The sequence below is a fragment of the Mauremys mutica genome, chromosome 2, assembly GCF_020497125.1.
Source record: "Mauremys mutica isolate MM-2020 ecotype Southern chromosome 2, ASM2049712v1, whole genome shotgun sequence".
Taxonomy (NCBI): domain Eukaryota; kingdom Metazoa; phylum Chordata; order Testudines; family Geoemydidae; genus Mauremys; species Mauremys mutica.
Window position 1 is genome coordinate 201,810,096 of NC_059073.1, and position 26,831 is coordinate 201,836,926.

At 40.4% G+C, this 26,831-nt stretch overlaps 1 protein-coding gene across 1 annotated transcript in view; it reads right to left on the reverse strand.

Annotated features, from left to right (window-relative positions):
* Nucleotides 1-11,741: 11,741 nt before the first annotated feature.
* POU6F2 (POU class 6 homeobox 2) overlaps nt 11,742-26,831 on the reverse strand; it is a 352,462-nt gene continuing 337,372 nt past the window's right edge. Inside the window, exons 8-10 of the mRNA XM_045006755.1 lie at nt 23,729-23,897; nt 15,834-16,002; nt 11,742-12,325 (exon numbers count right to left, since the gene is read on the reverse strand). Of these exons, the coding sequence (XP_044862690.1) occupies nt 11,821-12,325; nt 15,834-16,002; nt 23,729-23,897 (843 nt within the window). The 3' untranslated portion in view covers nt 11,742-11,820. The remainder of the gene's footprint in view (nt 12,326-15,833; nt 16,003-23,728; nt 23,898-26,831) is intronic.

Sequence of the window (26,831 nt, forward strand, 5' to 3'; positions counted from 1 at the left end):
TTATAAAAGTACATTTTGAATCCGACTGAAACCCATGCCAGCAGCCCATGGGAGGATGGCATTTGCCTATCACAGCACAAAAATGGCTTAATGATTGTAACAGAGACTAAAGCTCAACTGCATCCTCTAGCTATGAGCACATGAAAGAATTATTTCATAATGCTGCTGTGTTGCTTGGACCCTGGAATCCATTGCAGTAGTCGGGGATGGCACTCTTACCTTCTTGGTGTTGGGAATAGCACCTGCGCAGTGCATCCATTCTTCTCATTGCCAATGGTTGAGGAGTGAGTAGTTGGAGCCTTACTCAGATCTCCTATGCTGCAGCATGATGTGCTACCACCATGCTGGAATAGTCTTCCCCTTCAAAAACCAGGAAATTAGTGCTGTGGGGATATAGATATACATATTCCAATCACAGGGATTATCATGAGATTGTAAGTGAAGCTGACTCCAGCCTAAAAGACAACTCTCTGAATTGGGAGTCGAGTATGTCTTCACCAGCATTCACAAAATACTCTTACACTCCTTGGGAGGGGAATATGTTTTCCTACTTGGGAGGTCTGGATTGCTGAGGACAGCGGTTCTTGGGAGATCATAAACCTCACTGCCAGGGATGATCAGCCTTTACACCTATAAATTAAATTGGGCATGGACTTTGTTTCCCCAGGGGCGGCTCCAGGCCCCAGCACACCAAGCGTGTGCTTGGGGCGACATGCCATGGGGGGCACTCTGCCAGTCGCCGGGAGGGCGGCAGGTGGCTCCAGTGGACCTCCCACAGCCGTGCCTGCGGGTGGTCCACCGGAGCCGCGGGACCAGCGGACACTTCACAGGCACGCCTGCGGGAGGTCCACCGGAGCCGCGGGACCAGCGGACACTTCACAGGCACGCCTACGGGAGGTCTACCAGAGCCGCGGGACCAGCGGACACTTCGCAGGCATGTCTGCGGGAGGTCCACCAGAGCCGCGGGACTGGCGACCGGCAGAGCGCCCCCCCGCGGCGTGCCGCCGTGCTTGGCGCGGCAAAATGGCTAGAGCTGCCCCTGTGCTGCCCTAGATTGACCTATTTAGCACAGAGATGTTGAAGGTAGAGAGATTTATAGCTTTTTTTGAAGTATCCAACCAGCATTAAAAGGAGATGTACAAACATTGTCCAATTCTGGAATCCATACTTGAGCGAAAGACTTACTCCAAAGTCAATCAGCTGGGCAACCAAGCAAGTTGAGGTAAAACCCCTCATTCGCTCAAGCACATTGTTATAGATAGCCATACAAAAGTAAATTGACTGATCCAGTTTCTCAGATTCAGCTGACAGTTGTTCGCAGAAGTGGCCTTAAACAGACCTGAATTTCCTGAAGTTAATGGATGTGAATCTGATATGTTGATTTTGCTCCTGTATGCATTAATGATCTAAAGATTTTGTGATACAAACCCTCAGTCAAAATACCACAGTGTATTTTACTTGTTAATAACTCCAGCATCTTATAAACAGGTTTTATCCGAAGTCAGGTAACTTGAATAGCTCTTTCAGTGCACTAATAGTGGAAATCTTCTTTCAGCTAAATACTGCAGGGTTTCTTCACCACCATTGTGAGAGACAGTCCACTAGACTAGACAGACCACTGTTCTGAGCCAGTATGCCAATTCCTACACTCTTGTGAATATGCATGTAAATCCCATGGAAAATTGGCTAGTTAGGCATTTAACTGCATGCAAAAATGATTACTTACTTATGCAATTGTTGCAATTGCATGCACCATCCTGGTGCACTATTTTTGTACAGGACTGGGCCTCTGCTTCTGGATCATATATGTCACAGAATTGCACCATTTGGGTGGAATTAAAAATAACTAAATGTAAACTGCACATGATATTAAAATAAAGGAGCACTCATGAACCATCTACGTTTTTGAAAATATAACTTTTCCTTCTGTTGTCCCAAGAGGTTAGTCAAAGTTCAGGCCCCCTGGGATGTTCCAGCTGGGAGTAAATAGTGATGATGAAGTCTGGTATGTTCTGTGATGTTGTCTTGTTTATTTATAAGGAATGTACAAAGTCCTGCTTCTCTAAATGCAGGAGGAACCAAAACCATAGAATGGCTTCTTTGCTTATAGCCCATGCCTCTTTCAGACAGCAGCCATGACCCAGAACCTTCCACTAGGATTCTCCCAGGCTCACATCTGCTGCTTGGCTTTCTTGCTGCCTGTTTCTCTCTCGCTGGTGCTGGATTCTGCCTGCCTTCCCTCACACTCACCCCCTCTCCCCAGAAACAGTCCTCAGCAAAACCCTTCCACCCATACAGTCCAAAACTCTTGAGGGGTTCACATAACCCTTTGGTTTTATGTAGGAGCTCGTGCTTAATTTAGCCTTACTGTAAATTGAAGGATGCATGCCCACCCATCAATCTCAGCATGGTTTTAAATCAATCAATCAATCAATCAATCAATCAAGGGGTTTCAGCCCACTCATAAAAACCTCTCTCAAAAGGATGAATTACAGAATATGGGGGCCAGGTTTGTATTTGATTTAAGAAAAGTATGTATGGTCCTCTAAAGAAATTCTAAGTCACAATGTTTAACTTTTTTTTATATTAGCTTCTTTAGAAAGGGCAGATTTCAGTTTTTATTATGAAATTCAAGTCATTTCCAGATATAAATTTACCTTGTCATTTTCTCATCTTCAGTTGATATGTGGAGCCACGGGACTGGCTTTTGATATCACACCTCTAACCACAGTAAAAGAAAGTATGTTATAAATAATACAGACTCCTCATAAGCTTGACCTGCTGTGATCCTCAGCTCTGTTGATACCAAGTGCTGATAGCCTTTTGTATTACAGCACACAGCTGAGCTAATAATTCAAAACAAAAAACATATTCAGTTAATTTGCCTCTTTTGCTGTTAACAAAGGACCACAGACAGTGACTTTCTCAAATGTAGTCTTTATTCTAAATTACTCTCAGAATAATTGCTGTGAAGATTTCTTGATTTCTAGAGATTGTGTGTGTGTGTTTTTGATCCTTGAAATGTGAACTGTTGTGCTTAGAAACATAGGACACATTATACAGGTCTGCTCCCAAATTTAATGGGAGGGGGAAATAATTACTGGAATCAAGTGCAAATACTCTTGATTATGATTTTTTAAATTCTGTTTCTGTGAATTTTCAATACTATTCACTGGAAATCTGAGGTGTTTATGAGCACTACTTACCAGTTAGCACATTTGCTAGAATATCCCGAAAGAGTAAACACGGCAGGGATGTGAATGAAATTGAAACAATTTTGTGCAAAAATATGAAGGACTATTTGTGGATTTTTTTCAGTATTTGTCAGCCCCTACTTTTGTATATGATCTACTGTTTCCCCAGAACTACTCCTTCTGTTAGCTTTTTGTACCTTATGCTTATGGCAGTGATTTACTGTCCCAACACGGGTAGCTAGGGTAGAACTTAGAAAGGACATGCATCTAACTTTTGTGGAAAGGTATTGTCTCCCCTCAGTGGTTTGTGTTTTAAAAATAATAAAGTACGTAACAAAGTTATCTGGTGAATGTTATACAAAATAATGAAACATATGAATATTGCCCTACGAGTGCCTAAGTCAGGCTCTGATCCTGGAAAGACTTATGCATGTGAATAACTTACTTATGTGAGTAGAACCAAAGCTTCAATCATCTTCAAAACAGCTGTGTTTGGTTATTACTGTGTGTGTGCGAGGAGAGAAAGATGAGCTCAAGTCAAATCCATAATCCAAACTTTGGGGTGTTTGGAATCCAGATTTGAATCCATATCTGAGTTTTGTGACTTAGGCCCCGCTCACACTAATGGCCGTTGGGTTGGAGCCTGGAGTGGTACAGGAAGGTATCTGGGGCTATGAAGTGATGGAAATGATTAGCATATTCATATTAGCAAGTTCAGAGGTTTTTGCCAACACAAGAAACTGACAGGTTTTATATCATACATGTCATATCTCCTACTGGGCTAGTACATGCACTCCCTGCTACTGCTTTGGTGAGATGTCTGTGGCAGACATTATTGAACCAGTATGGGATGTTTTCTCTTGGCTACTTGGTTCTGAGTTTAAAATATGTGGGAGCTAGGGAAATGAGGAATTCTGACTACCCAGTCCTGAACCTTTCTGCACAGAGCACTGCACAATGCAACAGTAACCGATTGTGACTGAGACAGAAAGCATGCGAGTGTGTAGAGCAGAGAAAAAACACGTACTCCACAATTATTTTCAAGAACATCACTCTCTCATACAGGAATGATTCATATTGAGCCTACTGGCTTAACAAGCTTATTTAGGGACACGGTGAATCCCCAGATAAAAAGGTAGCCAAGTCGCTAGAGAACACTCCTTCCTGATGAATCTATTTTGCTTCCAGAGCTTTCACTTCATTGAAGTTAAAGTCAGCAGAAGAGAATGTCTCTGCTGCAAAAAGTGGAACTTGTATGTGGTCAGTTCCAATATTAGGACTTTGTTTTTCCAGCTCTAGCACTAGACTGTGACTAGTCTCACTATGGCTGCCCAGGGAATAGGGTGTGTAAGGATTCTCCCGCCCTTACTTGGCCACCTGGTCTCACCTCTGAGTACTGGGGTGGGAACTGCAGAAGATACATGCCAGATCTTTCCACCATGAAGCAAATCTGCAGGGAGGCGCAGGGGCAAGACGCAGGCAATGCCTATGCATTGTCAAGTGAAAGTGTCACAGTGTTGCAGATTCCTCCACTCTCTGCCTCTCCACAAAGTGCAGAGCTCTAGGAGGAATTATGCCTCCAGGGCAATTTGCCTCCCAGTGCTCTGCATAGACCAAGGCCTAAAGGTATACGCAAGCACCTAGGAATTTGTCTTTTAGGGATGGGAAACTGACTGAGATTTTTTTGAAGCCATTTCAGAGGCTTCTACTGACACCGGTTTGGGAGCATGTCTAGTGTTGACAAGACAAGGTGGGTGAGGTAATATCTTTTATTGGACCAACTTCTGTTGGTGAGAGAAACAAGCTTTTGAACTACACAGAGCTTGTCTTCAGGTCTGGGAAAGGTACTCTAAGGGTATGTCTTCACCAGCAACGTTAAAGTGCTGCCGTGGCAAGATGGCTGTGTAGTCATGGCACCAGCGCTGGAAGAAAGGGGAGATCTCCCAGCCCTGGGACCTCCACGAGGGGAGATCTCCCAGCACTGTAAAAAACCACCTCCTGGTGCTGGTGCACTGTCTACACTGCCACGTTAAGCACTGAAACTAGCAGTGCTCAGGGGTGTGTGTGTGTTTTTTCATACCCCTGAGCAAGAAAGTTGCAGTGCTGTAAAGTGGCAGTGTAGACAAGGCCTAAGTGTCACTGCTAAATGCAGGGTGGACCAGACTGTTTAGCATAAGTAGTTAGTAAATATTCTAAGGGCCAGTCAAGGGAGAGTGGCCCCTTAACACCTGTGCAGTCATAAGACAAAAAGAAGGGGTAGTGGGTTACAGATTGTTGTAATAAGCCATAAACACAGTATCTCTGTTCAGTCCCTCTTTTGGTGCGCAAAATCCTTTGAGCCCTCCATCTAGCGCTCCCCAGCTTCCCACCCTCTGTGCTCTGGAAATGCAGATGGTCACATCATGGGAGCAGAAGAAGAGAAAGGGTTTCCTGTACCCAACACACTTGTGCTGGAACAGTTATGCTGTGATTTGGCCCAAAATACATACAAAAGGCGCTTCAGCTATTACTATGGTGTATGTTCAAACAGCCGTGGTGTTCCAGTGCAGACGAACTTCTGTCCGTTACCATTCATATGGAGCTCTTATTGCTGTGTGGAGAATGGAAGTCCAGTTTCATGAAGGATTTTGAGATTTTGAAATCTGGATTAGTGCCAAATGGAACTGAAAGCAGAACAGTTCAGAGTTCTCCATGAAAGAAAATTCCAAATGAGATAGTTTGTTTCAGTTTTGACTCTGTAAAACTTTGTATTGTAATGTATATGAATACAAAATTTAAAAAATTCAAAATGTTCTGAAAGTATTGACATTGTCAGAATTTTTTTTTTTGGTTTTCTTCCAAAATTAAATTCCAACAAAACTGACCCAATTTTGTGAAGCATTTTGATTTTGATTGAATGGCATATTCTGAGGAATATGGTTCTGTCAAAGTTTCTTCAACCCACTCTAACTGAACGTCTTCCTTCTACCCTATACCATAGTCACAAAGGATGAAGAAAGAATTGAATAGTGAAGCTATATAAATTACGCAAAAAATGTGAGAGAAACCGTTCGAGACAAATATAGAAGGCTAAAATCAGGCCAGTCAACTATACTCTCTTCTTTCCTAAACTTACCTTGCTTTGTTATAGGAGCTGTGGTGCACTGGAAGACTCAATGGTTTTAGCCTTAACTTTCATATGTGTTGTGTTTCATTTGGCCTTGGGGATGATACAAATTTACCTGAATGACTATGATATTCTTTAAACATCATCTCTACCCTGCATCCCATATTTATACAGAAATTATTAAGATATTACTAGGGTCCTACCAAATTCATGGTCATATAAATATGTCACGGACCGTGAAATCTGGACTTTTGCTTGCTTTTACTCTATACTATACAGATTTCACGGGGAGACCAGCATTTCTCAAATTGAGGGGGCCTGACCCAAAAGAAAGTTGAAGGGGGGGGTCACAAGGTTATTTTGGGGAGGTCATAGTATTGCCACCCTTATTTCCACGCTGCCTTCAGATCTGAGCAGCTGGAGAGCGGCAGCTGTTAACCAGGCACCCAGCTCTGAAGGCGGTGCCCTGCCAGCTGCAGCGCAGAAGTAAGGGTGGCAATACCATGCCATGCCATCCTTACTTCTGTGCTGCTACTGGTGGCAGTTCTGCCTTCAGAGCTAGGCTCCCAGTCAGCATCTGCTGCTCTCCAGCTGCCTAGCTCTGAAGGCAGTGCCACCGTTAGCAGCAGCACAGAAGTAAGGGTAGCAGTACCACCCCCGCCCGCCCCCAATAATCTTGCAGTCCCTCCACAACTCCTTTATGGGTCAGGACCCCTAAAATTACACCACCATGAAATTTCAGATTTTAATAGCTGAAATCATGAAATTTTAAATCTTATGACCGTGAAATTGACCAAAATGGATTGTGAATTTGGTAGGGCCCTAGATATTGCTAATGCTAACCTGGATGCCCACTTGAAAAGTTAATATTTTTATGTGTTCAGAAACATGCAGATAAAGGTGCATCCAATGGCAGCAACTGGATTTTTTTTTTCTTTCAAGCATTTAACTATTTTTGTATTGAGCTGATGTGAAATTACATGAGCTCTGATCATGTGAATAATGCATGAGTTTTTAGACAAACACGATACAAGCTTATTTTTCATGTCAAACAATTCTTTATTTTTTATGGTACAAATTAAAAGTGACAGATCTTGAAGCTGTTAAGAAATACACAAAGTGCAGCTTTACTGACCATACAGATATTGCTCTAGATTAAGTACAGTTTTTGTCAGTTTTTTTTAAAATGTTAAGCAACCTGTGCAGATAAATCAGCTTTGGTTTCAAAGTCAGAGCAGTAAGGAGCTTTTAAATATCCAGTTTGGCTTCTTGGTCACAAGTCCACCAAATCAACTCCTTTTAAAATTATTATTTTTTTAAATAACACAATACAGTCCATTTCGTACTGCCATCTTTCCTGCTGCATGCTCCATGCATGGAAAAGCAGATCTCTTTGCAGTGCTTCATAAGTGACCCTGGTGACCATTCTGTAGATTATAGCACATTGGACAAAAAAGAAATAGTAATATCACTTTTTTTTAACAATAAATAAACTAATGTGCCCCACATAATCTCAAGTTGGAAACAAGCAAACCACATGACAAAAAGCTCATTACAAAATGTTATCCAAACAGATTTTACAGTCAAACGTTGACATGGAAATCAGTTTCCTCTCTTATTTTATTTCTTATTTGAATGTTGGTCATTAACTGGGTACAAGTAGAGTGCTGAGGTAAAACACTGATGAACAGTTTTATTTCTGTATTTCTTTTTTTTAAATAGTAACAGTTTAGTATTGCGAGATTGTCAGCAACATTTAGCCATATCTATACAATGTGCATATACCTACATACATTGAGCTTTGGTCCAGCATTGAGAAGACGAGCAAAGGCATTTTACATATTTCTTTTTGGTTATAGCTTGAGTTCTTTGATACGCCTCTACTTGTTCCTTCCTAGCTCCTTTTTGCTTTCTTGTTCTCTCTTTCTCTCTCTTTGTTTTCTTTTTTTCAGTTATAACATAAAGAAACTGGAACCCTTTGAATGCATTTGAGTTCTTAAATTGCTCAAAATAGTTTTTAGTGGAAAACATAAAAAGACAAAAACAGAACAAAAATTTAACTTGTGGTTCATTAGTCAAATAATAATTTTTTTTTAAAATAATCTCCTTTTAAACAAATTGCAAAACCGCTCTACAATCATACATTGCTAGAAAGTCTCTTGTTTCATTTGTGGTAGCAGCCTACCTTTTTGTCACATGGAAACTTAAAAGGTATTCAAATGTAATTGATATATGACATTTGTTTACAAATGGAAATGTAGACAGTAACAAAATAAAACAATATACATGGCCCAAAAAAGATTTATCAGCCACACATAATTTATCTCCTAAGAATCTGTTCAGGCACCATATATGCCTTATAGCAAAAATCTGTTCATTAAAAAAATTAATACAAGAAGCATTACAATACCTTATAAATAATTTACAAAAAATAATACAAAATTTGAAAGCTGTTAAAAAAAAAATCACCGCACATGAATGGTTTTAAGACTGTGGGATGAGCTTCATTTTTTTTGTTCCAAACTGGCGATTTATATTTATTTTACATTTTCACTGTCCTAGTTATATCCTTCCAGTATGTACTTTTGAACAGACCAGACCTTATATAACTGCTGCCAGCATATTTTTAAACATTTAGCATCCTTTATACGATGTTCGGTTAACTTTCCTTCTCAGGGATTTTTTCTTTGCAGAATTTAGAGCAGTTCCTGGGAGAGATGAACTCTAGTTTTTTGATAGAGCAAGGATGACAATTTTGGTCCCAGGGCTGTTGATTTTGTATGTGTGTGTGGAGTTTCAGAGGTGGTGGAATGGGTGATCACATTGCTGGTATTAATGACTGGACAAGCTGTAGTCCAATTAGTCGCGTACTGAAGAGACGGGTAGGACTTTGCGAGCGTCCATTTCCAAACACTGTCTATTCTTCATAGTTTCCAAGCTGGTTTCTGAGTGGTCTCCTGATCATTGTATAAATTCAGTTGTAGCCACAACTATACATACCACAGCTTTATCTTAATTAGCTAACTAGCTATATAGGTGTGCTTAGGGAAGAGAAAAGAAGAAGAAAAAGAAGAAGACGACCCAGAGGGGCAGATGTTGCTATGAAGTTATTTCGCTCATCCCTTCGCATACACAGCTTGGGTTAGGGATTTTTATTTTTTATTTCCCCTTACAAAATTTACCTGCACTTATTAGTAGGATTTTATTTTTCACAGATATTTACATTTCAACTGCAGGAAAAGTGACTATAACAATCCTTTCCCCTCCTTCAGAAAAAACAACAACAAAAAATATCCTTATACACCCTGCTGAAGTTTAAAGCCTAAAAAGTATTCACTAGAATGAGTCCAACCTGGGACAGTGGATCCACATCACTCTTCACCTTTGAGCAGCTCAGATCTGGATGCAGTGCCACACGTGGAAGATGATCTCTGGACCCTTAAAATTCCATGGGCCCTGCAGAGATTTTCTCATACTACAGGGTGAATTCCATTAATAAAACATAGAGAGTGAGATCCAGAGCCCATTGAAGTCAATGGGAGTCTTTCTATTGCTTTCAATGGGTTTCGGATCAGGCCCTGAGTTCGTGAAAAAAATAATTCTGCAGGTGTAATTTGAAGGTTCCAGAGCTCTGGGATGGATTCAGAACCCATTTAGACTCTCAAAATCCAGACCAACTCTGTTGAAGTCAGTGGAGTTAAATGGAATTTATACCAGCATAACTGAGAGCATAATTTTACTCTACATCTCTACAATAGACTGAACCTAATTCCCAAATGTGAACTTTTGGAAAGTCCAGATCAGGATGTGGCCTCTACCTTTACAATAGCCCAACCCACAACCCTGGATCAGAATTTCAAGGCAGTTTGGATCCACATATGAGCTTTGCAGGTGAGGTTCACACCACACCCTTTTTCTTCTCTGAGCCTTGATATACTTTTTGATACAATGACCATAGAGTTTTAGAAGATGCCAAGTCCATCAGGAAATGAAGCCACAAAGCGAGATAAGTTGCCTTTAAAAAAAAACATTTTTAGATGAAAAATGTCACAAGTGACCTCCCCTTTCCCTATTCCCAAAGGATATTCAATGCATTGTTCCCAAATCCTGATTCTTTAGGTTTTTTAGCTTGCCATGGCAGTACACACCCACACAAACCCCCACACACTCCAAGAGTAGCAGTTGATAGGGAAAACGTCAGTGCCAGGAGGAAAAAAAAAAAAAGAAAGGCAGAAAAGATAAAAGTAGTAAAACAGTCCATAAAGGTGTAATGATCAAAATGTCCTCATTACTTCTTGGCCTGTCCATTTGTTTGTTTTCATCAGACTCTCACGAAACTTCTTTGGCTAGCAGACTTTGGAGAGAAATTGCTTCACACAGAACCGTAACATAGACGCAGTATCAAACCAAGTGTGCAGTTTATATTACAAAATTAGTTTTGGTAACCTCTCCAGGTTCATGGCCAAAGGACAGAGAAATCAGGAGCCATGCTGTTGACAATGAGCACAACGTTGAGCATGTGTGCTACACTGACAGTTCCTCAGACATAATTCTAATCCTTCTTTGTCCTCTATTGCATTTCAGCATAATCTATATAAAAGTGTTTAGGTTTCACTTTTCTTTTAAAAATCTTTAAACAGTATTGGGGGAAGAGGGAGGAGGCAGGAAAAGTGTTAGACAAATCAAAATAGAAATCAATACTTTATACTTTCAGGGGGAAAATACTGAACCCCACAATTCACAATAAAGAGAAAATCATTTTGGCACACAAACACTTGGAGATTGCAAAACTGTGTAGATAAAAAAAAAGGTGTGTGTGTGTGTGTGTGTGTTTGTGAGTACTATGGAATGGCTTTAACATCTGTTATATCCACCTGTAGGGGGTGTGACAAAGGGTGGGAGAAATTAATCGTACTATTTTTTTCCTCTTTGTAAAGTACAAATGTAAAAACTCATAACACAATTTTATGCTTGTAAAAGAGTAGACTAACAATCTAGTTTGCAATGCCATGTTTCTGACTTTGGTTAATAGTTTTCATAGTGAATCAGCACTTGATACCTGAAAGGCTACAATCACTCCTCCAGGTGGCAGGCTTGTATTCTCTTTTAACCAGATAAAAGGTTTTTTTTTTTCTTTTTTTTTTTCTTTTCCTTAAAACATATTCACATTTTCATAATACACAGAAAAAAAGTAAGCAGTTATTTGGTTTGCTTTAAGTCCATTTAAAAAACTGGCTTTTTTGGGTGGGTGGCTGGGTGGGAGCTAATTCTACAACACACACACACTAAGTGCTGTGTATTTTGTTTGTTTTTGTTTGGTGTTTTTTTTGTTTTTGTTTGTTTGTTTGTTTTGTTTTTTGTTTTTATATAGGAAAACCCACGGACATTTATAAACTGTTCTGTCCATCTTGTAGTTTTCTCAGTCTTTTACTTACAAGGGTGATGAATGGGCATTTTCAGAGTCCAAATGGTTACATTTTTGTTTGTGTGTTTCCTTTTCTTTTCTTTTCTTCTCTTCTTTTAGGAGTTTTCTTCCAGAGAGTCTGTTAAGGGCTCCATAGGGACTGCTGTCGCAGGCTCATGCTGTTTTAAACGTTTAATTGTGTTCTTCAGTGCTTGCCTCTTATTGCAGAACCAAACTCTAACTACTTCCCGGTCATAGTTCAGTTTCTCTGCAATCTCTGTCATTTCCTGCCCAGAGGGATGAGTGTTCTTCTCAAAGTGGGCATTCAAGATCTCAAGAGCTTGTGGCGTGAATGAGGTACGCCTCTTGCGCTTTTTGGATGGTTCACTTCCGATAAACTCAGTCAGGTTCTGCATACCTGCTCGATGGCGGGCCTCAGCCTCAGCCATCCACCGCTCAAGCACCGGCTTTATCTTCTGGGCACTTTTAGGGGTGATGTCCAGCTTTTCAAACCTGGCAGGATACAAAAGGCCAGGGTTCAGTTTGGCTGTCAGACTGCTAGCTATAGTGTTCTCTTGGGCTTCCTGTGGTAGGAAAAAGTGGCTTCTCAGGATGGTGTGTCTGAGGGAAAATTGAGAAAGAAGAGTCTTACACTGATGCTCTGCCAGGGTGGGACTTCCTGCCTGCCTGACTAATTGACTGGCAGAGGTAATTTACAATGGATTACAATGGAAAGCCATCATATATCTAGGTATAGATAGATAGATAGTTAAGAAAACACAAATGAGCACTGTGACAAAATACCAAGAATTCAGTAAGCAACATAATACAGGCTATAAAGTTCAGGTTTTGTAGTTCAAGATCAATTTTTCATGATCCTCAAATGCCTGAAGACTAAACCTAATTACAGGAAATGACATCAAAGGCAACTGATTCTTATTCGTTGTTAATTATCTTGTTTACCCTTCCATCCCATATTGTCCAAATGTCACAGCTTTAGTAATACAAAGCAATAGTGGCTGCTAGCCTCTGAATTTCAGGTTTCTTTTTCCCATTTTTTTAAAGCAATTTTCACTGTATGCAAGTTAACACTGTGTCCCTTCTCTGGGTAGGAAAAAAAACTCCCATAGCTACTGTAGTGTTTGGCTCAAGCAGCTGGACACATTGTAATTATCTTGAATGCCCCCACAACATGCTAAGGCAGACTCATGCCTTTCGAATGAAACCCAGCATAATAGTACACTAATATGCTGTGGCACCAAGCTGGGTTTATTGTGGGATATCTGCAAACTGTGCTGGAATGATATCATTTCCTGTAAATGAGGTCTTCTATGTATCGTTTTGCCATCAAAAGTCCTTCGCTAGATTTCAGAACAGGATTTACAAATATTGTAAAGTATCTGAAGAAACACCACACAGAGCTTTCATTCTTTCAAAAACAACCTGTAAGAACTAACTTCACTTTTCAAGTCTTCATTGTAAGTCCTTGCTGCTTTGATTTATCATTTTGTCTAGCTTTACATTTGAAATTCTTAATCAAATTCCGTAACATCATTCATTTGTATTTTCCCCAGCCCCTGTTTCCACCCCGCACCTTAGAATATTTAACGCTGTTGAAAAGCAACATTACTGCATGGCATCCTATTGCACTATCCAGTCCTCATGGTGTGAAAGTGCCACTGCTCTTGGTAATCAGAAGATGCTTTAAAGAGGAGGCAGACTGAATCAATGTCTTTATGCCTCTTAACCCAGGGTCTGGAACTGGGATTCTGTAGCTACTGGTGCAGCATCAACTACCGAGAATTCTGGATGCACCATGTGGCAAGCTTCGAAAACATTCCAGGAGCAAATATAATATCTTACACACAAACCATTGAGGGAATAACTAATGCTCCAGAAAATTTATAATTGGTGGTTATATTCCTATGGCAGTATGGACTGCCAGGTTTTCCCCTCTTTGATGATATTTTAATTGCGTAATGTATTTTTATAACTGTGTCACAAGTTAGGAAAGCGCCAATATTGCATCTGACGAAGTGGGTATTCACCCACGAAAGCTTATGCTCCACTACTTCTGTAAGTCCATAAGGTGCCACAGGACTCTGTTGCTTTTTACAGATCCAGACTAACATGGCTACCCCTCTGATACTTGACACCAATATTGATATGTATTGTATTTTATTTTTGCATGAAGAATATGTTAGTAAAGTGGAATGTGCTGCAAATGGCACCAAGGTATTCCCCTAGGGCACGTGAGTTGGAAATTCAACTTGCTTATCCTTTCCCCATGAAGTTCATATAGCAGCTGCTTTTTTATCATTAAGGAAAAGAGAGAACTCAGTATTTCTGAGGAAGGGGTTACTGCTATTGAAGTGGCCTGCTTTTGTGCTTAACAAGAAGTGCACAGTCATTACAGATTATTGCATCCCAATGGAATGCCTCAAAAGGTGGAGAGGAAAAGGTAAAAATTATAACCTTGCGAGCATTTGGGGCCAGATTCCGAACCTGTTACTCAGGCTCAGCGTTGATTTACTCCTCAAATACTCCCACTGATTTCAACGGGGATACTGAGTGGAGGCGGGTAAGTCCGTACTCATTGTCAGGCTCCCCACTTCTGGCCCTTGATTAACTATCTACTTCTAACTTAATCATAGCTGTGTTTTTCATTATAATCACTTAGTGGGTAATCCTTTTTTCATTGTAATTCAAAGCATCTCAACCAGGTTACTGGGATCTGCATGTTAAAGGTTGGGAGACAGGGGCGGGGAGTGGGGGAACAAGAAGAAAATAAACCAAACATAAGCAAAGCAAACTTCAATTTATAAACTTAAAGTATGGCATGTTAAAAAGCAATCTACAGCTACTACAAATTGGCAATTGCTAAAAACACTTCCTGTTTTAGGTGTTCTTTACCAATTGACCATACAGAAAAAATAACATTAATGCTTAGGAACAAGCAGCAATAGCATCCATATCATTGGTGTTGCTTGTTAGTGTTGATGCTTCAGTACACGTTGTTTGGTATAACAATATACAAGTCTTGAAACAAATTTCCCAGCAGTAGTATCCTTGTATAGACTGAATAAAGGTTATTTTCTACAGGGAGGTATCTTATAAGAAAAAACAGTAGGGGAGACCATAGAAGTGAGAGGATCCTATGGAGCTTTTTGTATTTAACAACAATCAATGGGTTTTATGGAAAATCATTGAGCAAAATGTGAGCTGCAAGCTCACTACCCCATACTGATGTTATTTATAACCTTAGTCTTAAACTGCAGGAAAAGTACACTTCCGTTCTATGGGGAATACATTAAAAGTATAAAGAGCAGATAAAAAGACAGAGCATTTCATGGATCACCAAGAACAAAATCCACTTAAATGAGCTTAGAGTTGGTTTCTTGGCTTTCACTGATGGAGGAGGACTATAAGGCATTGCCCAAGAGGAAAAAGCTGTTACCTAAGTGTGTTTGTTACCTCATGCATAAACATGGGATTAGTGTAACATACATACATGTATACATGGTGTTTGCTTCTGACTACTTAACTTTAACTCCATCAAGACTGCATCATTTTTTTCTTAAGATTAGAGCAGATTCTTACTCATTTTCTGTACATGTTTTAAAACACTTGAGTAATAAAAAGATTAACACTAGAAAGTTTGCAAGATACCATGTAGTAAATTTTTTCTCCCTTCTGTGTTGCCTAGGTAAATCATTATTAACATCCTGTATGTGAAGTGCGAACCACAATAATACAGGCTTTAACTTAGCAGGGATGCAGCCATGAAATATCTGTTCAGTAACCCTATCTGTAGAAAATGGCACAGTATGAAGAGGGTCAGCTGGTGCTTATACAGCATCAGCAGGGTCTCCAGCTCCACTACTGAATTAAGTCTCAATGCCAGGAACATATTTATTGTTTCATACTTTTTGTTAAAAAAGGAAAAGACAAAAGTTGTTTTAGAGGCACACAGTAAGTACAGTTTATCTGCCAGATACCAACATTATTTGCTAGTCTAAGTAAGTAATGAATTCTAAGGACACGCGATTAAAATACTCGTATATGCCAGAATAATAAATACAATTAAGAACAAAGAGCGGAGAATATAGCTTATTATGTAACTTGTTACCTGCAGATGGCAGACTGGCTATAGGCTGGGCCTTCTGTGGCACTTAGAGCTTGGCCAACTTGAGTCTGTGTCAGACCAAGAGACAGGCGCCGGATTTTAAAAGCTTTGGCAAATTCTCGGATTTCCTCCAAATTCACCCCATCCACCTCACCAGCGGCTGTTTGAGGATCTGTTGAAATATTTTTTAAATGGTGTAAACGCTTCATACGACATTCGAGCCGTCCAGGATTACTGCATTTTCTTGGGAAGCAGAAGGTGGATTTATTTCCCCCTAACAGAGACAGATTGGTACTGTCCGAAGTTACAAAACATTCTTAATGATTTTTGTCACTAAAACACTGCCAAGTTTGCAGACCAAGTTATTTACAGTTCATTTCAAGGCAGTAGGGAAGATTTTCAAAGGCATAAATGGCAGGTAGGTGCCTACTTTGTAAGAACTTAAGAACGGCCATACTGGTTCAGACCAAAGGTCCATCTAGCCCAGTATCCTGTCTTCCGACAGGGGGAATGAACAGAACAGGTAAACATCAAGTGAGCCATCCTCTGTTGCCCATTCTCAGTTTCTGGCAAACAGAGGCTAGGGGCACCATCCCTGCTCATACCGGCTAATAGCCATTGATCGACCTATCCATGAACTTATCTAGTTTTTTTTGAAGCCTGCGATAGTCCTGGCCTTCACAACAGGCTCTGGCAAAGAGTTCCACAGGTTGACTGTGTGTTGTGTGAAAAACTACTTCCTTTTGTTTGTTTTAAACCTGCTGCCTACTAATTTCATGTGGTGACCCCTAGTTCTTGTGTTATGAGAAGGAGTAAATAACACTTCCTTATTTACTTTCTCAACACCAGTCATGATTTTATAGACTTCTATCATATCCCCCCATAGGTGTGTTTTTTCCAAGCTGAAAAGTCCCTGTCCTATTAATCACTCCTCATATGAAAGCCAGTCCATACCCCAATCATTTTTGTTGTCCTTTTCTGAACCTTTTCCAATTCTAATATATCTTTTTTGAGATGGGGCGACCACATCAGCATGCAGTATTCAAGATGTGGGCGTACCATGGATTTATATAGAGCTGATAAATTTTCTTTCTTAATATCTATACCTTTCTTAATGATTCCCAACATTTTTGCTTTTTTGACTGCTGCTGCACATTGAGTGGATATTTTCAGAGAACTCTCCACAACGACTCCAAGATCTTTTTCTTGAGTGGTAACAGCTAATTTAGACCCCACCATTTTATATGTATAGTTGGGATCATGTTTTCCAATGTGCATTACTTTGCATTTATCAACATTGAATTTCATCTGCATTTTGTTGCACAGTCACCCAGTTTTGTGAGACCCTTTGTAGCTCTTCACAGTCTGCATGGGACTTAACTATCTTGAATAGTTTTGTATCATCTGCAAATTTTGCCACCTCACTGTTTACCCCTTTTTCCAGATCATTTATGAATATGTTGAATAGGGCTGGTTCCAATACAGACCCCCTAGGGGACACCACTATTTACTGTTTTCCATTCTGAAAACTAACCGTTTATTCCTACCCTTTGCTTCCTACCTTTTAACCAGTTACCAGTCCATGAGAGGACTTTCCCTCTTATCTTATAACAGCTTACTTTGCTTAAGAGCCTTTAGTGAGGAACCTTGTCAAAGGCTTTCTGAAAATCTAAGTACACTATATTAACTGGATCCCTCTGGTCTATATGCTTGTTGACCTCCTCAAAGAATTCTAGTAGATTGGTGAGGCATGATTTCCCTTTACAAAAACTATGTTGAATCTTCCCCAACAAATTATGTTTATCTATGTGTCTGACAATTTTGTTCTTTACTTTAGTTTCTACCAGTTTGCCCAGTATTGAAATCAGGCTTACCGGCCTGTAATTGCTGGGATCACCTCTGTAACCCTTTTAAAAATTGGCATCACATTAGCTATCCTCCAGTCATTTGGTACAGACGCTGATTTAAATGATAGGTTACAGACTACAGTTAGTAGTTCTGCAATTTCGCATTTGAGTTTCTTCAGAACTTTTCGGTGAATACCATCTGGTCCTGGTGACTTATTACTGTTTAGTTTATCAATTTGTTCCAAAACCTCCTCTAATGACACCTCAATCTGTGACAGTTCCTCAGATTTGTCACCTACAGAATGGCTCAGGTTTGGGAATTTCCCTCACATACTCAGTCTTGAAGACCGATGCAAAGAATTCATTTAGTTTCTCAGCAAAGTCTTATCATTCTTCAAAGCTCCTTTAGCATCTCAATCGTCCAGTGGCCCCACTGGTTGTTTAGCAGGCTTCCAGCTTCTGATGTACTTAAAATTTTTGTTGCTATTACTTTTTGAGTCAATGGAACTTAGATGCTTCACTACCATTTCTGCCTTTGAAAATCTCCTCCAGTTTCAACAAATAATGCTCACAGTCGTCTCTGATTATCTTTGGCTCACACAAGGGGCTGGCATTTGTTTTTCCTTTGGAGTTTAAAATGTGCACAACAAATGAAAATGGGCTGAGTCTTTAAATTTGAAATTAAGTCTTTTCTGCTTTAGCTGGAACAAATGCAAACAAATCAACCAAACAAAAAACCAAAAAACCACTCAAGCCCACCCCATCCAAATATTTCTGTTTGAAACATCTTAATTTTATAATCAGTGCTTAAAACATGTCTTTGTGGGAAAACATCCTTTCAGGGTTTACATTCTGCACCCCATCAGGTTGCCAACCAAGCAGCAGGGTATTTGCAATGTCAGCCATCGTGTTTTAGATGGTAGTGCTGCACAATATTTTACTTTTACATTAGACCCAGAAGATAATGCTCATGAAGCTGTGAGAATAAATTTGTCCTTTTTCTAGATAGCAGTTTACTGACACAGAAGCCTTTGTCCCTGAAAGGGCACATAATAAAGGATGTCTGCCATAGGAAGGCTCCTTTGGTGCTGGATAACTCGGTCAATTTAGGACTTATCAAGGGAAATGACACAACAGCTGGAGAATGAAACTTTCCCCCCCCCAAGCTACTGATCCCTGGCTAAATGAAAGCATTCACCAAGCCGGAGACAGCATGGGACTAGGATGGTGGAAGATTTCAAAGTCTTGTTCAATCCTGCGTGTAGTAAAGGCATTCTCCCAGCGAGACATCTCTATTGTTCTTCACCTCATTCCTGAGACTTAGGTGAAAAGTTTTCAGCACAATAACCCATCAATTTCTGTAAATGCAAGTAGCTGTCCGAGGACTGTGCTAGACTACATTACTGTGCTGAACACCATATTATAGTGGCTCTTGCTAGTACTGCTACAGTTAAGGACTTGTCAGTATTACAGTAACAAAGCTTTCATTATCAGGGGTTTATAATCTGATGTAAAAATTCCCTTATGATTGAAACTCCATCTAAAAAGGCTCTTAGACCAATGAGAGAAAAAGAGAGAGATTTTTAGCATATCAATTTAGCCTATGATGATTAGAATGTTTTAAAATATAATAATAAAAACCCTAAATAATTTTTATCAGAAACAATGCTATTTTTCTCTTCTATAGTTGCAAAATAGCTTGGATTTTAAAAATGAAATTGCAGAGGTTTATATCCCATACTGTGGGCCTTTGTGTGTGTGTGTGTGTGTGTGTGTGTGTGTGTGTGTGTGTAGTGTTGAGCACTCAACCATGCAACTCCTGTTGAAGTCAGTGGGGGCTGCATGTGCTCAGTATATCAGATAAATTAGGACTTATATGTATTTCATGAAGATATGTGCACATACGTATACACATGCATTATACATGTGTGTGTGTGTAATATATATGTATAAATTGTATATTTTTATATATTGTTAGTGTGTGTAAATATAACTAAGATCATTCAGGTTTACAAAGTACGACTGTTCACAGAAACTAACCATTATCCCATAAATGTTTGAAATATTCCTACTTGCTGTACACACATGACTTACATACCACACTGGTTATTAAGGGGGAAATTTTCAAAGACACAAATGGGAGTTGGGAGCCTAACTGTCCTTTAGTGCCTTTCTAAATCGTCTCAGAAATGTATATAACCCCACTGACACAATAAGTTGTGAAGAGTCCCCTGAGTGATCCAAATGATACAAGGCATTAAGATGATGGCCTCCTCCATTTCTTTCCTTTCTTTGCTTTAGGACTCTGAGTGGGGATGCTAGGGACAGACCAATGGACAAATCAGTCATTTCCAAAGCACTTTTAAATGTAGTTCTGAAAGCAGCAAACTCAGTATTAAGGGTATTTATAGCTATTGCTGGGAGTTGGTGGAAAGACTGAAGCCTGTTGGGAGGGAAAGGATAAAGGATGTAAGAAGCTAAGGCTTGTTTGTTTGTACATGATTATGGATGTGTTGTGCTGCGTTTTATTGCAACCGGACTCTTGTGCTATGGCAGGGTTGTAAGAGTGGATTCGTTGTGAAGATCATTTCCTGCACTAGGATCTTGGACTAGGGAAGAATTAGCCTGAACTCCTCCTTGGGAATGGAAATCAAAACCTATCATGCAAAACACAAACTGGGGAAGAAAAGATCTGACATGCATGGTAGAGAATAGCTGGTATCTGTGTCAGTGAAATGGCATGTTACTATCATGTGATGTCTTTAGAATAGGGATTGTATTAGTAGACAGGGGTAGTACTGGAATACTTTCTTCCACCCCTGAACTTTGCAGAAAGTAGCTTTTGGATCAGATTTGATCAGATTTCTATTTAGAGTCTGATCCAAAGCGAATTGAAGTCTATGGAAAGACTCCTCTGACTTCAGTCAGACCCTTACTGCTCATATATGCAGTATATTGGTTTTTCTATGTGTCCTTTGACACAATCATCTATAATGGCTCAGGCCCATCTCACACTACTGCCAGGTTAGATTTTTCTTGTCATCTTTCTTGCTAGGTCTGTAATTTCCCTCCTGTTTTAATGCAAATTTCTCATTCTACATTGTAAAGAAGGCAGCTGATTTTTAAATCCAGCCAATAGCATGGAGTAGATAGTACAGTGCCATTGAGGAAAAAGGGGTATATGCCTGTCTTATGGAATTGTCATGGTCAATAGTATCAGTGTTTAGATTGAAGCTCTACCATGGCTGCAGAGCTACCATCTTCCGCTGAGAGGAGAAAGAGCCATTTGGGACCTCTACAGGGAAATATGCACACTGGGAACCCCTCCACTTGAGGAGACAGAGAAGACGCCACATGGAATTTCCTTTCTGGTGCTGGGGGCATTAATGGGGGAGGAGGTGAGAGAGTCTGGTGTGAAACCAGGGGATTCAAAAGCTCGTACAGATTTTTTCCTGTTCTCCTGCCTTGGAGAGCTTTCCTCTTTCTTCGATGCCTCCTTCCAGTGTCAGCTCTGCAGGGATTAAGTAAGGCCTGGGTGTGCTCTGCTTTCTCCTGCAGAGTGCAAATCTGTTCCTATCTGTGTAGTAATGGACAAAAAACAGTGCAGAGAAAATAACACACCCTGAGGGAAGGTAGAAGTCCTGGTGTGAGGAACACCAGCAAGAGGGAAGATGTGGGTAAGGACTTCTTCACTGTGGAAGACAGAATAGAGGGTAGCTGGCCAGGTAAGGACAACAGAAAGTAAATAGGGCAGGGAGAGGCAGGACAAGACAGTGCAGTCGGGAAACATGTGGGCTCACAGGAGAGGGGAAAAGGAAGAGAGAAATAGCTTTGTTGTAGTTTGTTTATTTGTGGGAAGTGCTCAGATACTATGGTGATAGATGACCTGGATAGACAAAGAGGGAATGGGATTCAGGGAGAGATGGGTCCCATAGTGTGAGGAAGAGGGATATGGTATCCATAGCAACATGTGGTGAGAAAGATCAAGAAACGAGGGGAAAGAAGAATTAGAGGTTAGGGAACTGGAAGGGGAAGTAGGAGAAAAATGACCCTTAACGTTTTTTCTTTTGGGGTATGAGAAGAAAGAAAGAAAGAAAGAAAGAAAGAAGTGAATTATCTGAGAAAAGAGTACACACACAGGATAAGAGAATAAGGATAAGTACAGCGTACAGGGAAAAAAACCAGAAGTGAACCTTGCAGTCCTTGCTCAGGCCAAACTCTTATTTAAACGAATAGCTTTGCCTGAATGAGGACTTACAACTGCAAGATCTGACTCGAAAAGCTAAAATTAAAATAAAAACCTTTAAAGGAAAAAGACAGGCGAGAGAGAGAGAGGAAAAGAAAAATGAAACACAAAGGGAAACATAAAAAGATATCACAGGACATCATCGGAGATAATCTATAACAGAGAGGATGGAATTAGAGAAAATAGACAGAAATTTTAAAAAAGGCTGAAAGATTTTAGAAAACATATTGGGGGAAATCGGATGTAAAATCACAAAGAAAATATATACATAGAATGAAAAACAAACAGAAACAGACAACATGGAAAATGTATTTCACTGGAAGCTATGAAGGGCCAGATTCTGTTACCCTTACTCATGTTGAGTAGCACCTTAGTCCATGGATTTCAGTAGGGCTACCTGTAGAGTAAGTTATTACTCAATGTGAGTAAGGATGGAAAATCTTGCCCTAAGTAATTCATTAGATTATCACACAGATGTCACCCTTAAGTAACATTCCTCTTTTGCCTCTTATAAATAGACATGGGCACATGAATATTTGCAGTGTTAATATTCTCACTAATTATACCTGAAATAAATACTGCAAATCCCTACTGCGCTACAATGACATAGGGCTGAATTGTAGCTCAAGACTAGACGGAGCTTTTAGAAAGTGGGTACATTACTGTCTCAGGAGCAGGACAGGGACCAAATTGTTGTTTAAAGGACCATAATTCCTCCCTTGCTCCTCACATGAGGTACTGATTTATTGCTTGCCTCTTGGAGCAGTAAGGGACTGATCCCACTGAAGTCAATGTGAGGCTTTCAATTGACTTCAATGGGCATTGGGTCAGGTCCTAAATTATTATCCTTGGTGTATTGTCTCAGCCATGCCGGCCAATGTATGGGTAGGGATGGAGCCAAGGCTTTGTTCATTCCTTGCCCATGCTCCATCCATTTGCCCAAATGGAGAGTAATTGGGCATACGGAGCCTCTGACCACTTATAGCTGGAATTCAGGGCCAAGGCAGCTCACACAGGTGAGTAAAGAGAACCCCTACTGTCTGGCTACTCCCCTGTCCACACACAAATTAGTCAGTTCACACACTCGGTCCACACACAAATTAGTCTTTAGTTATCTCTAAGGGCATCACATATTTTGTACATGTTTTCATATTTTCCTGATCTTGTCCCATTGAAGCTGGTGGGGGAAAATAAACCTCACTTTAAACAATATCCAGAAACCGGCAGGCAGCCAGTGCATACCATTGAGCACTGGTGTCATATGTTCCTGGAAAGATACACTACATAATAAGCAGGCTGATATATTCTGCACCAGCTTCAGTTTCTAGGCTGGTTAAAGGAACATTGCACTTGCCAGTCTGGATCAGATCCAAGATCCATCTAGTCAGGCATACTGTTTGATAGTGGCCAGCAACAGAGGCTTCAAAGGAAGGTGCATAAACCCCACAGTAAGCAGATTTTGGGTAGTCCATCCCCCATGTAGGTGTCATTCTGATCTCACATAGTTAGAGACTGGCACAACATGAAATACCTTTTAGTTTTAAGAATGAGGATAGGTTGCCACTTTGTCCACAATTAGGGTAATCAATCAAGGGCTACTACAGTTTTTATGACCATTTTTAGTCTGGTTTGGATTTCTTAGGCCCCTTGAATCACAGCACTGAGTAGTTCTTATTGGCAAAGCTTACTCCAATTAGCATAGACAGTCCATTATATGAATAAGAAGGAAAGGTAGATAAGGAAGATAAGCAAGAATGGAAACAAACAGATAGGAGAAATAGAGAGAGCCAGGGTGCAATACTTACTGCTGACTAACTGGCCAACACTCAAAGCTGAAGAGGAGGAGGATGAGGAGGAAGAAGAGGAAGCCTGACGCACTGGGCTTTGAGACATAGATGCTTGACTGTGAGCCAAATGCAGAAGGTTGGATTGTGAGGCTGCTTGTCCCACTTGCGTCTGGGAGGGCTGATGGAGCTATATGTTAAAATGTAAGAATAAAAATTTAGAAATATACTAGTAATCAGAGACTTTCCCAAAGAAACTGTTGACTCTGAATAAGTATATAATACCATGTGCAAAGTTTAGATGACAAAGGGTTGACAGGGGCAGCTTGAGCTGCGTCAAACCACCACCCTTCCAATTTTATTTAATATAATCAGATAATTTCTCTACTACTAAAAACTTCAGAATTTCTTTATATATTTTCTTTATTGAAATGAGTACCAGAGAGATTCCTGCTTCGTCCAGCAAGATTCTGATTTTATCAATATAAGTCCTCACCCTACAACCTGATCCATGAAGGCAAGCCCTAATTCCCTGTGTAAGTCAACGTGGTTTCATGAAGGTGGACGGGTCCTTTCAGAGTGGGACTATGGGGGGCTATAAATAAAGGAATAGTCCATTTTATGACACTAACCAATGATTCAAAATTATTTGTAATGCCTTATTATTCCTTAGTCCACAAACCTGTTCTTTCTTGGTAGCACACTGTGACACTTCTGAAATCCACTCACGTACCATCAGGATTGACATTTCTCTCTCTATTTTCCAGTAGATAAGATGTTCCTCAAATATGGCTAGATGCAATTCATATACAATGACACATTATGGATCTGACTCTGATCTTCCACCAACTTTACAATGGTATAATCCTGTTAACTTTAGTGGAGATACTTCTGATTTACACTGGAGGAAGCAAGAGGAGAATCAGACCCTTTCTCCTAATAATGGACTCTTATGCAGGCCTGAAAAGCTAAAGACCATTGTCCGGGTATGCCGGAAGAAAGACAGGAGACACTGGATGTCATTCAAGTAGGCTGCAACTTTATTCCTAAATGTCCAGGAGTACCCGGCAGATAAAATTGTACAGTGCAGGTAATTCCATAAACATTTACACATACCCAAGAGGGGAGGGCTCCTGTCTGCCCTCCCTCTTTACCCATCCTGGTTCCCAGCCAGCTCACTGCTGGGACCTCATCCCCTCCTCAAAGGAAGGTTAAGGGGGGCGTTATAAAGGAGCAGGAGGGATGACTCCCTGACATACTGGTCATAAGAGCCCAGAGCCCCCCTTGTTTCCACTCCTTTGAAGAATACCTTCTTAACCAATCCATTTTATCTGATCACATACCCCTTCCCTACGGAGTACAAGCACTGGACATCCATCCCATGCTTACACAGTGAGCTGCAACATCATAACCTAACTCTGATTTCTTTTTTGCCCGAATCCTCCTCCTCACATCACCTTGGCTGACCTGGGGCTGAGGGAAAAATTCCTTCCCATCCCTCTGAGAAAGGTGTGACTGGCATAATGCCCACAGTGGATTATGACAAAACCTGGTATTTAACTACCTCCATAGGTGGGAGGGTGCGTGCTGCTCTCCCTGGTCCGGGTAAAAGAGGTCTTTTCCTGCACCAGCATAGATATATACAGTCCCCCTTTTCTTCTGGTCACCTCGGGGCGGGGGTGGGTGAGCACCCCCACTCTGAGCTGGTATGGAACTGCCGCCGCACGTCACTCCGTAGCTCTTAAAGGGGAACACACCTTTTCCAACAAACCAGACAGCACCCTCTCCGCTTAATGTTCAGTGAGGTCATTCTGTCCCACTGATTTTACACAAAACTCCCAACAAATTCAAGGGGAGATCTTTACCTGGAATGAAGTTGGGATATATTATTTTATAATATAAAACAACCTTACTACATCCTAATATTATAGATTTATTATAACCTGGCACTGCCTTATTAGACTACAGTAAAATATCACAATATATCATCTTAAGATAACAAGTCCTTATTATTGCTTTATAACATATTGATTCTTTCTGTAGGCCTAAAAGACTACAAAAATGATCAAAAAGGTCTCATAAGTCATGCTAATTGTTAGCCCTGTGAGTCCTCACAGTGAGGAAATAAAGAACCACTTGGTGTTGTTGTGGAGGAACGAGTTATATTTGAATTTTGAAGGTGCATAAAGAAAATTATTGTTTGATTTTACTGAACAAGTGGCTTCAGGTAAGAAGTCTCTTTGGTATCTTTAGTAGCACCCAAAATTAGGAGTACATTCCACATACACACAAAAAGACTGATGATAAACAGAGAAACAATTAAAGTACCCAGAACAACTGATACTTGTTAGATGTATTTGATCTAATCCAAGGTGGCTTACCACCTCCTTTGGAACACATATTTACATCTTTTTTACTTTAATGTACTTATTCCTATTATAGAACAATTCAAAAATTGCAGGTACGGGGGGAAATCATGTTTTTTTTTAATGATTAATTTCATTTACTTGTGTAAGTCAATCTACCAGCTCTAGTCTACTATGCTTTCCTTATGGATCAAAAAGCAAAATCATTTCACAGTCTTGAGGTTTAGTTAAACAACTGGATTTTCTCCAAATAACTTCAAGCCCTATCAGAGTTATACTGGCCAAGGATGTGATTGACACACTTGCAACTTTCAAAGATCTCAATATATCAAATACCCGTAAAGATTTTTTTTCAGTTGGGGAGGATTTTGCCTATGGGCAAAATGTCCATGGAAATCCCCCCAGCACAGCAGAACTACTGCGGTAATGCTGGGAGGTAGGGAAGGAGCTCATGGAGGGAGAATTTTACACTCTCTGAATATGGCAGAGCTGGCCATTGCATCCCTTCTGCATAAGCCACATCAGAGGGGTGCTTTTAGGAGCAGTGCCTCTGAGTGGGTGGCTTCTCTTCCAGTCCTGGCAGAAAGGCTGGAGAATTACCCCATATCATATCCACGGGTAGAGGGTAGATTCCATCCTCTCTCCCTCCCGTATAGTTTCCTGCAAACCCTCTGTTTTACTGTTGTGATGGGTGGGCTGTAAATGTCATGCTTAAAGAACAATGATGGTGTTCTATGACATGAAATTGCATTAAAGTA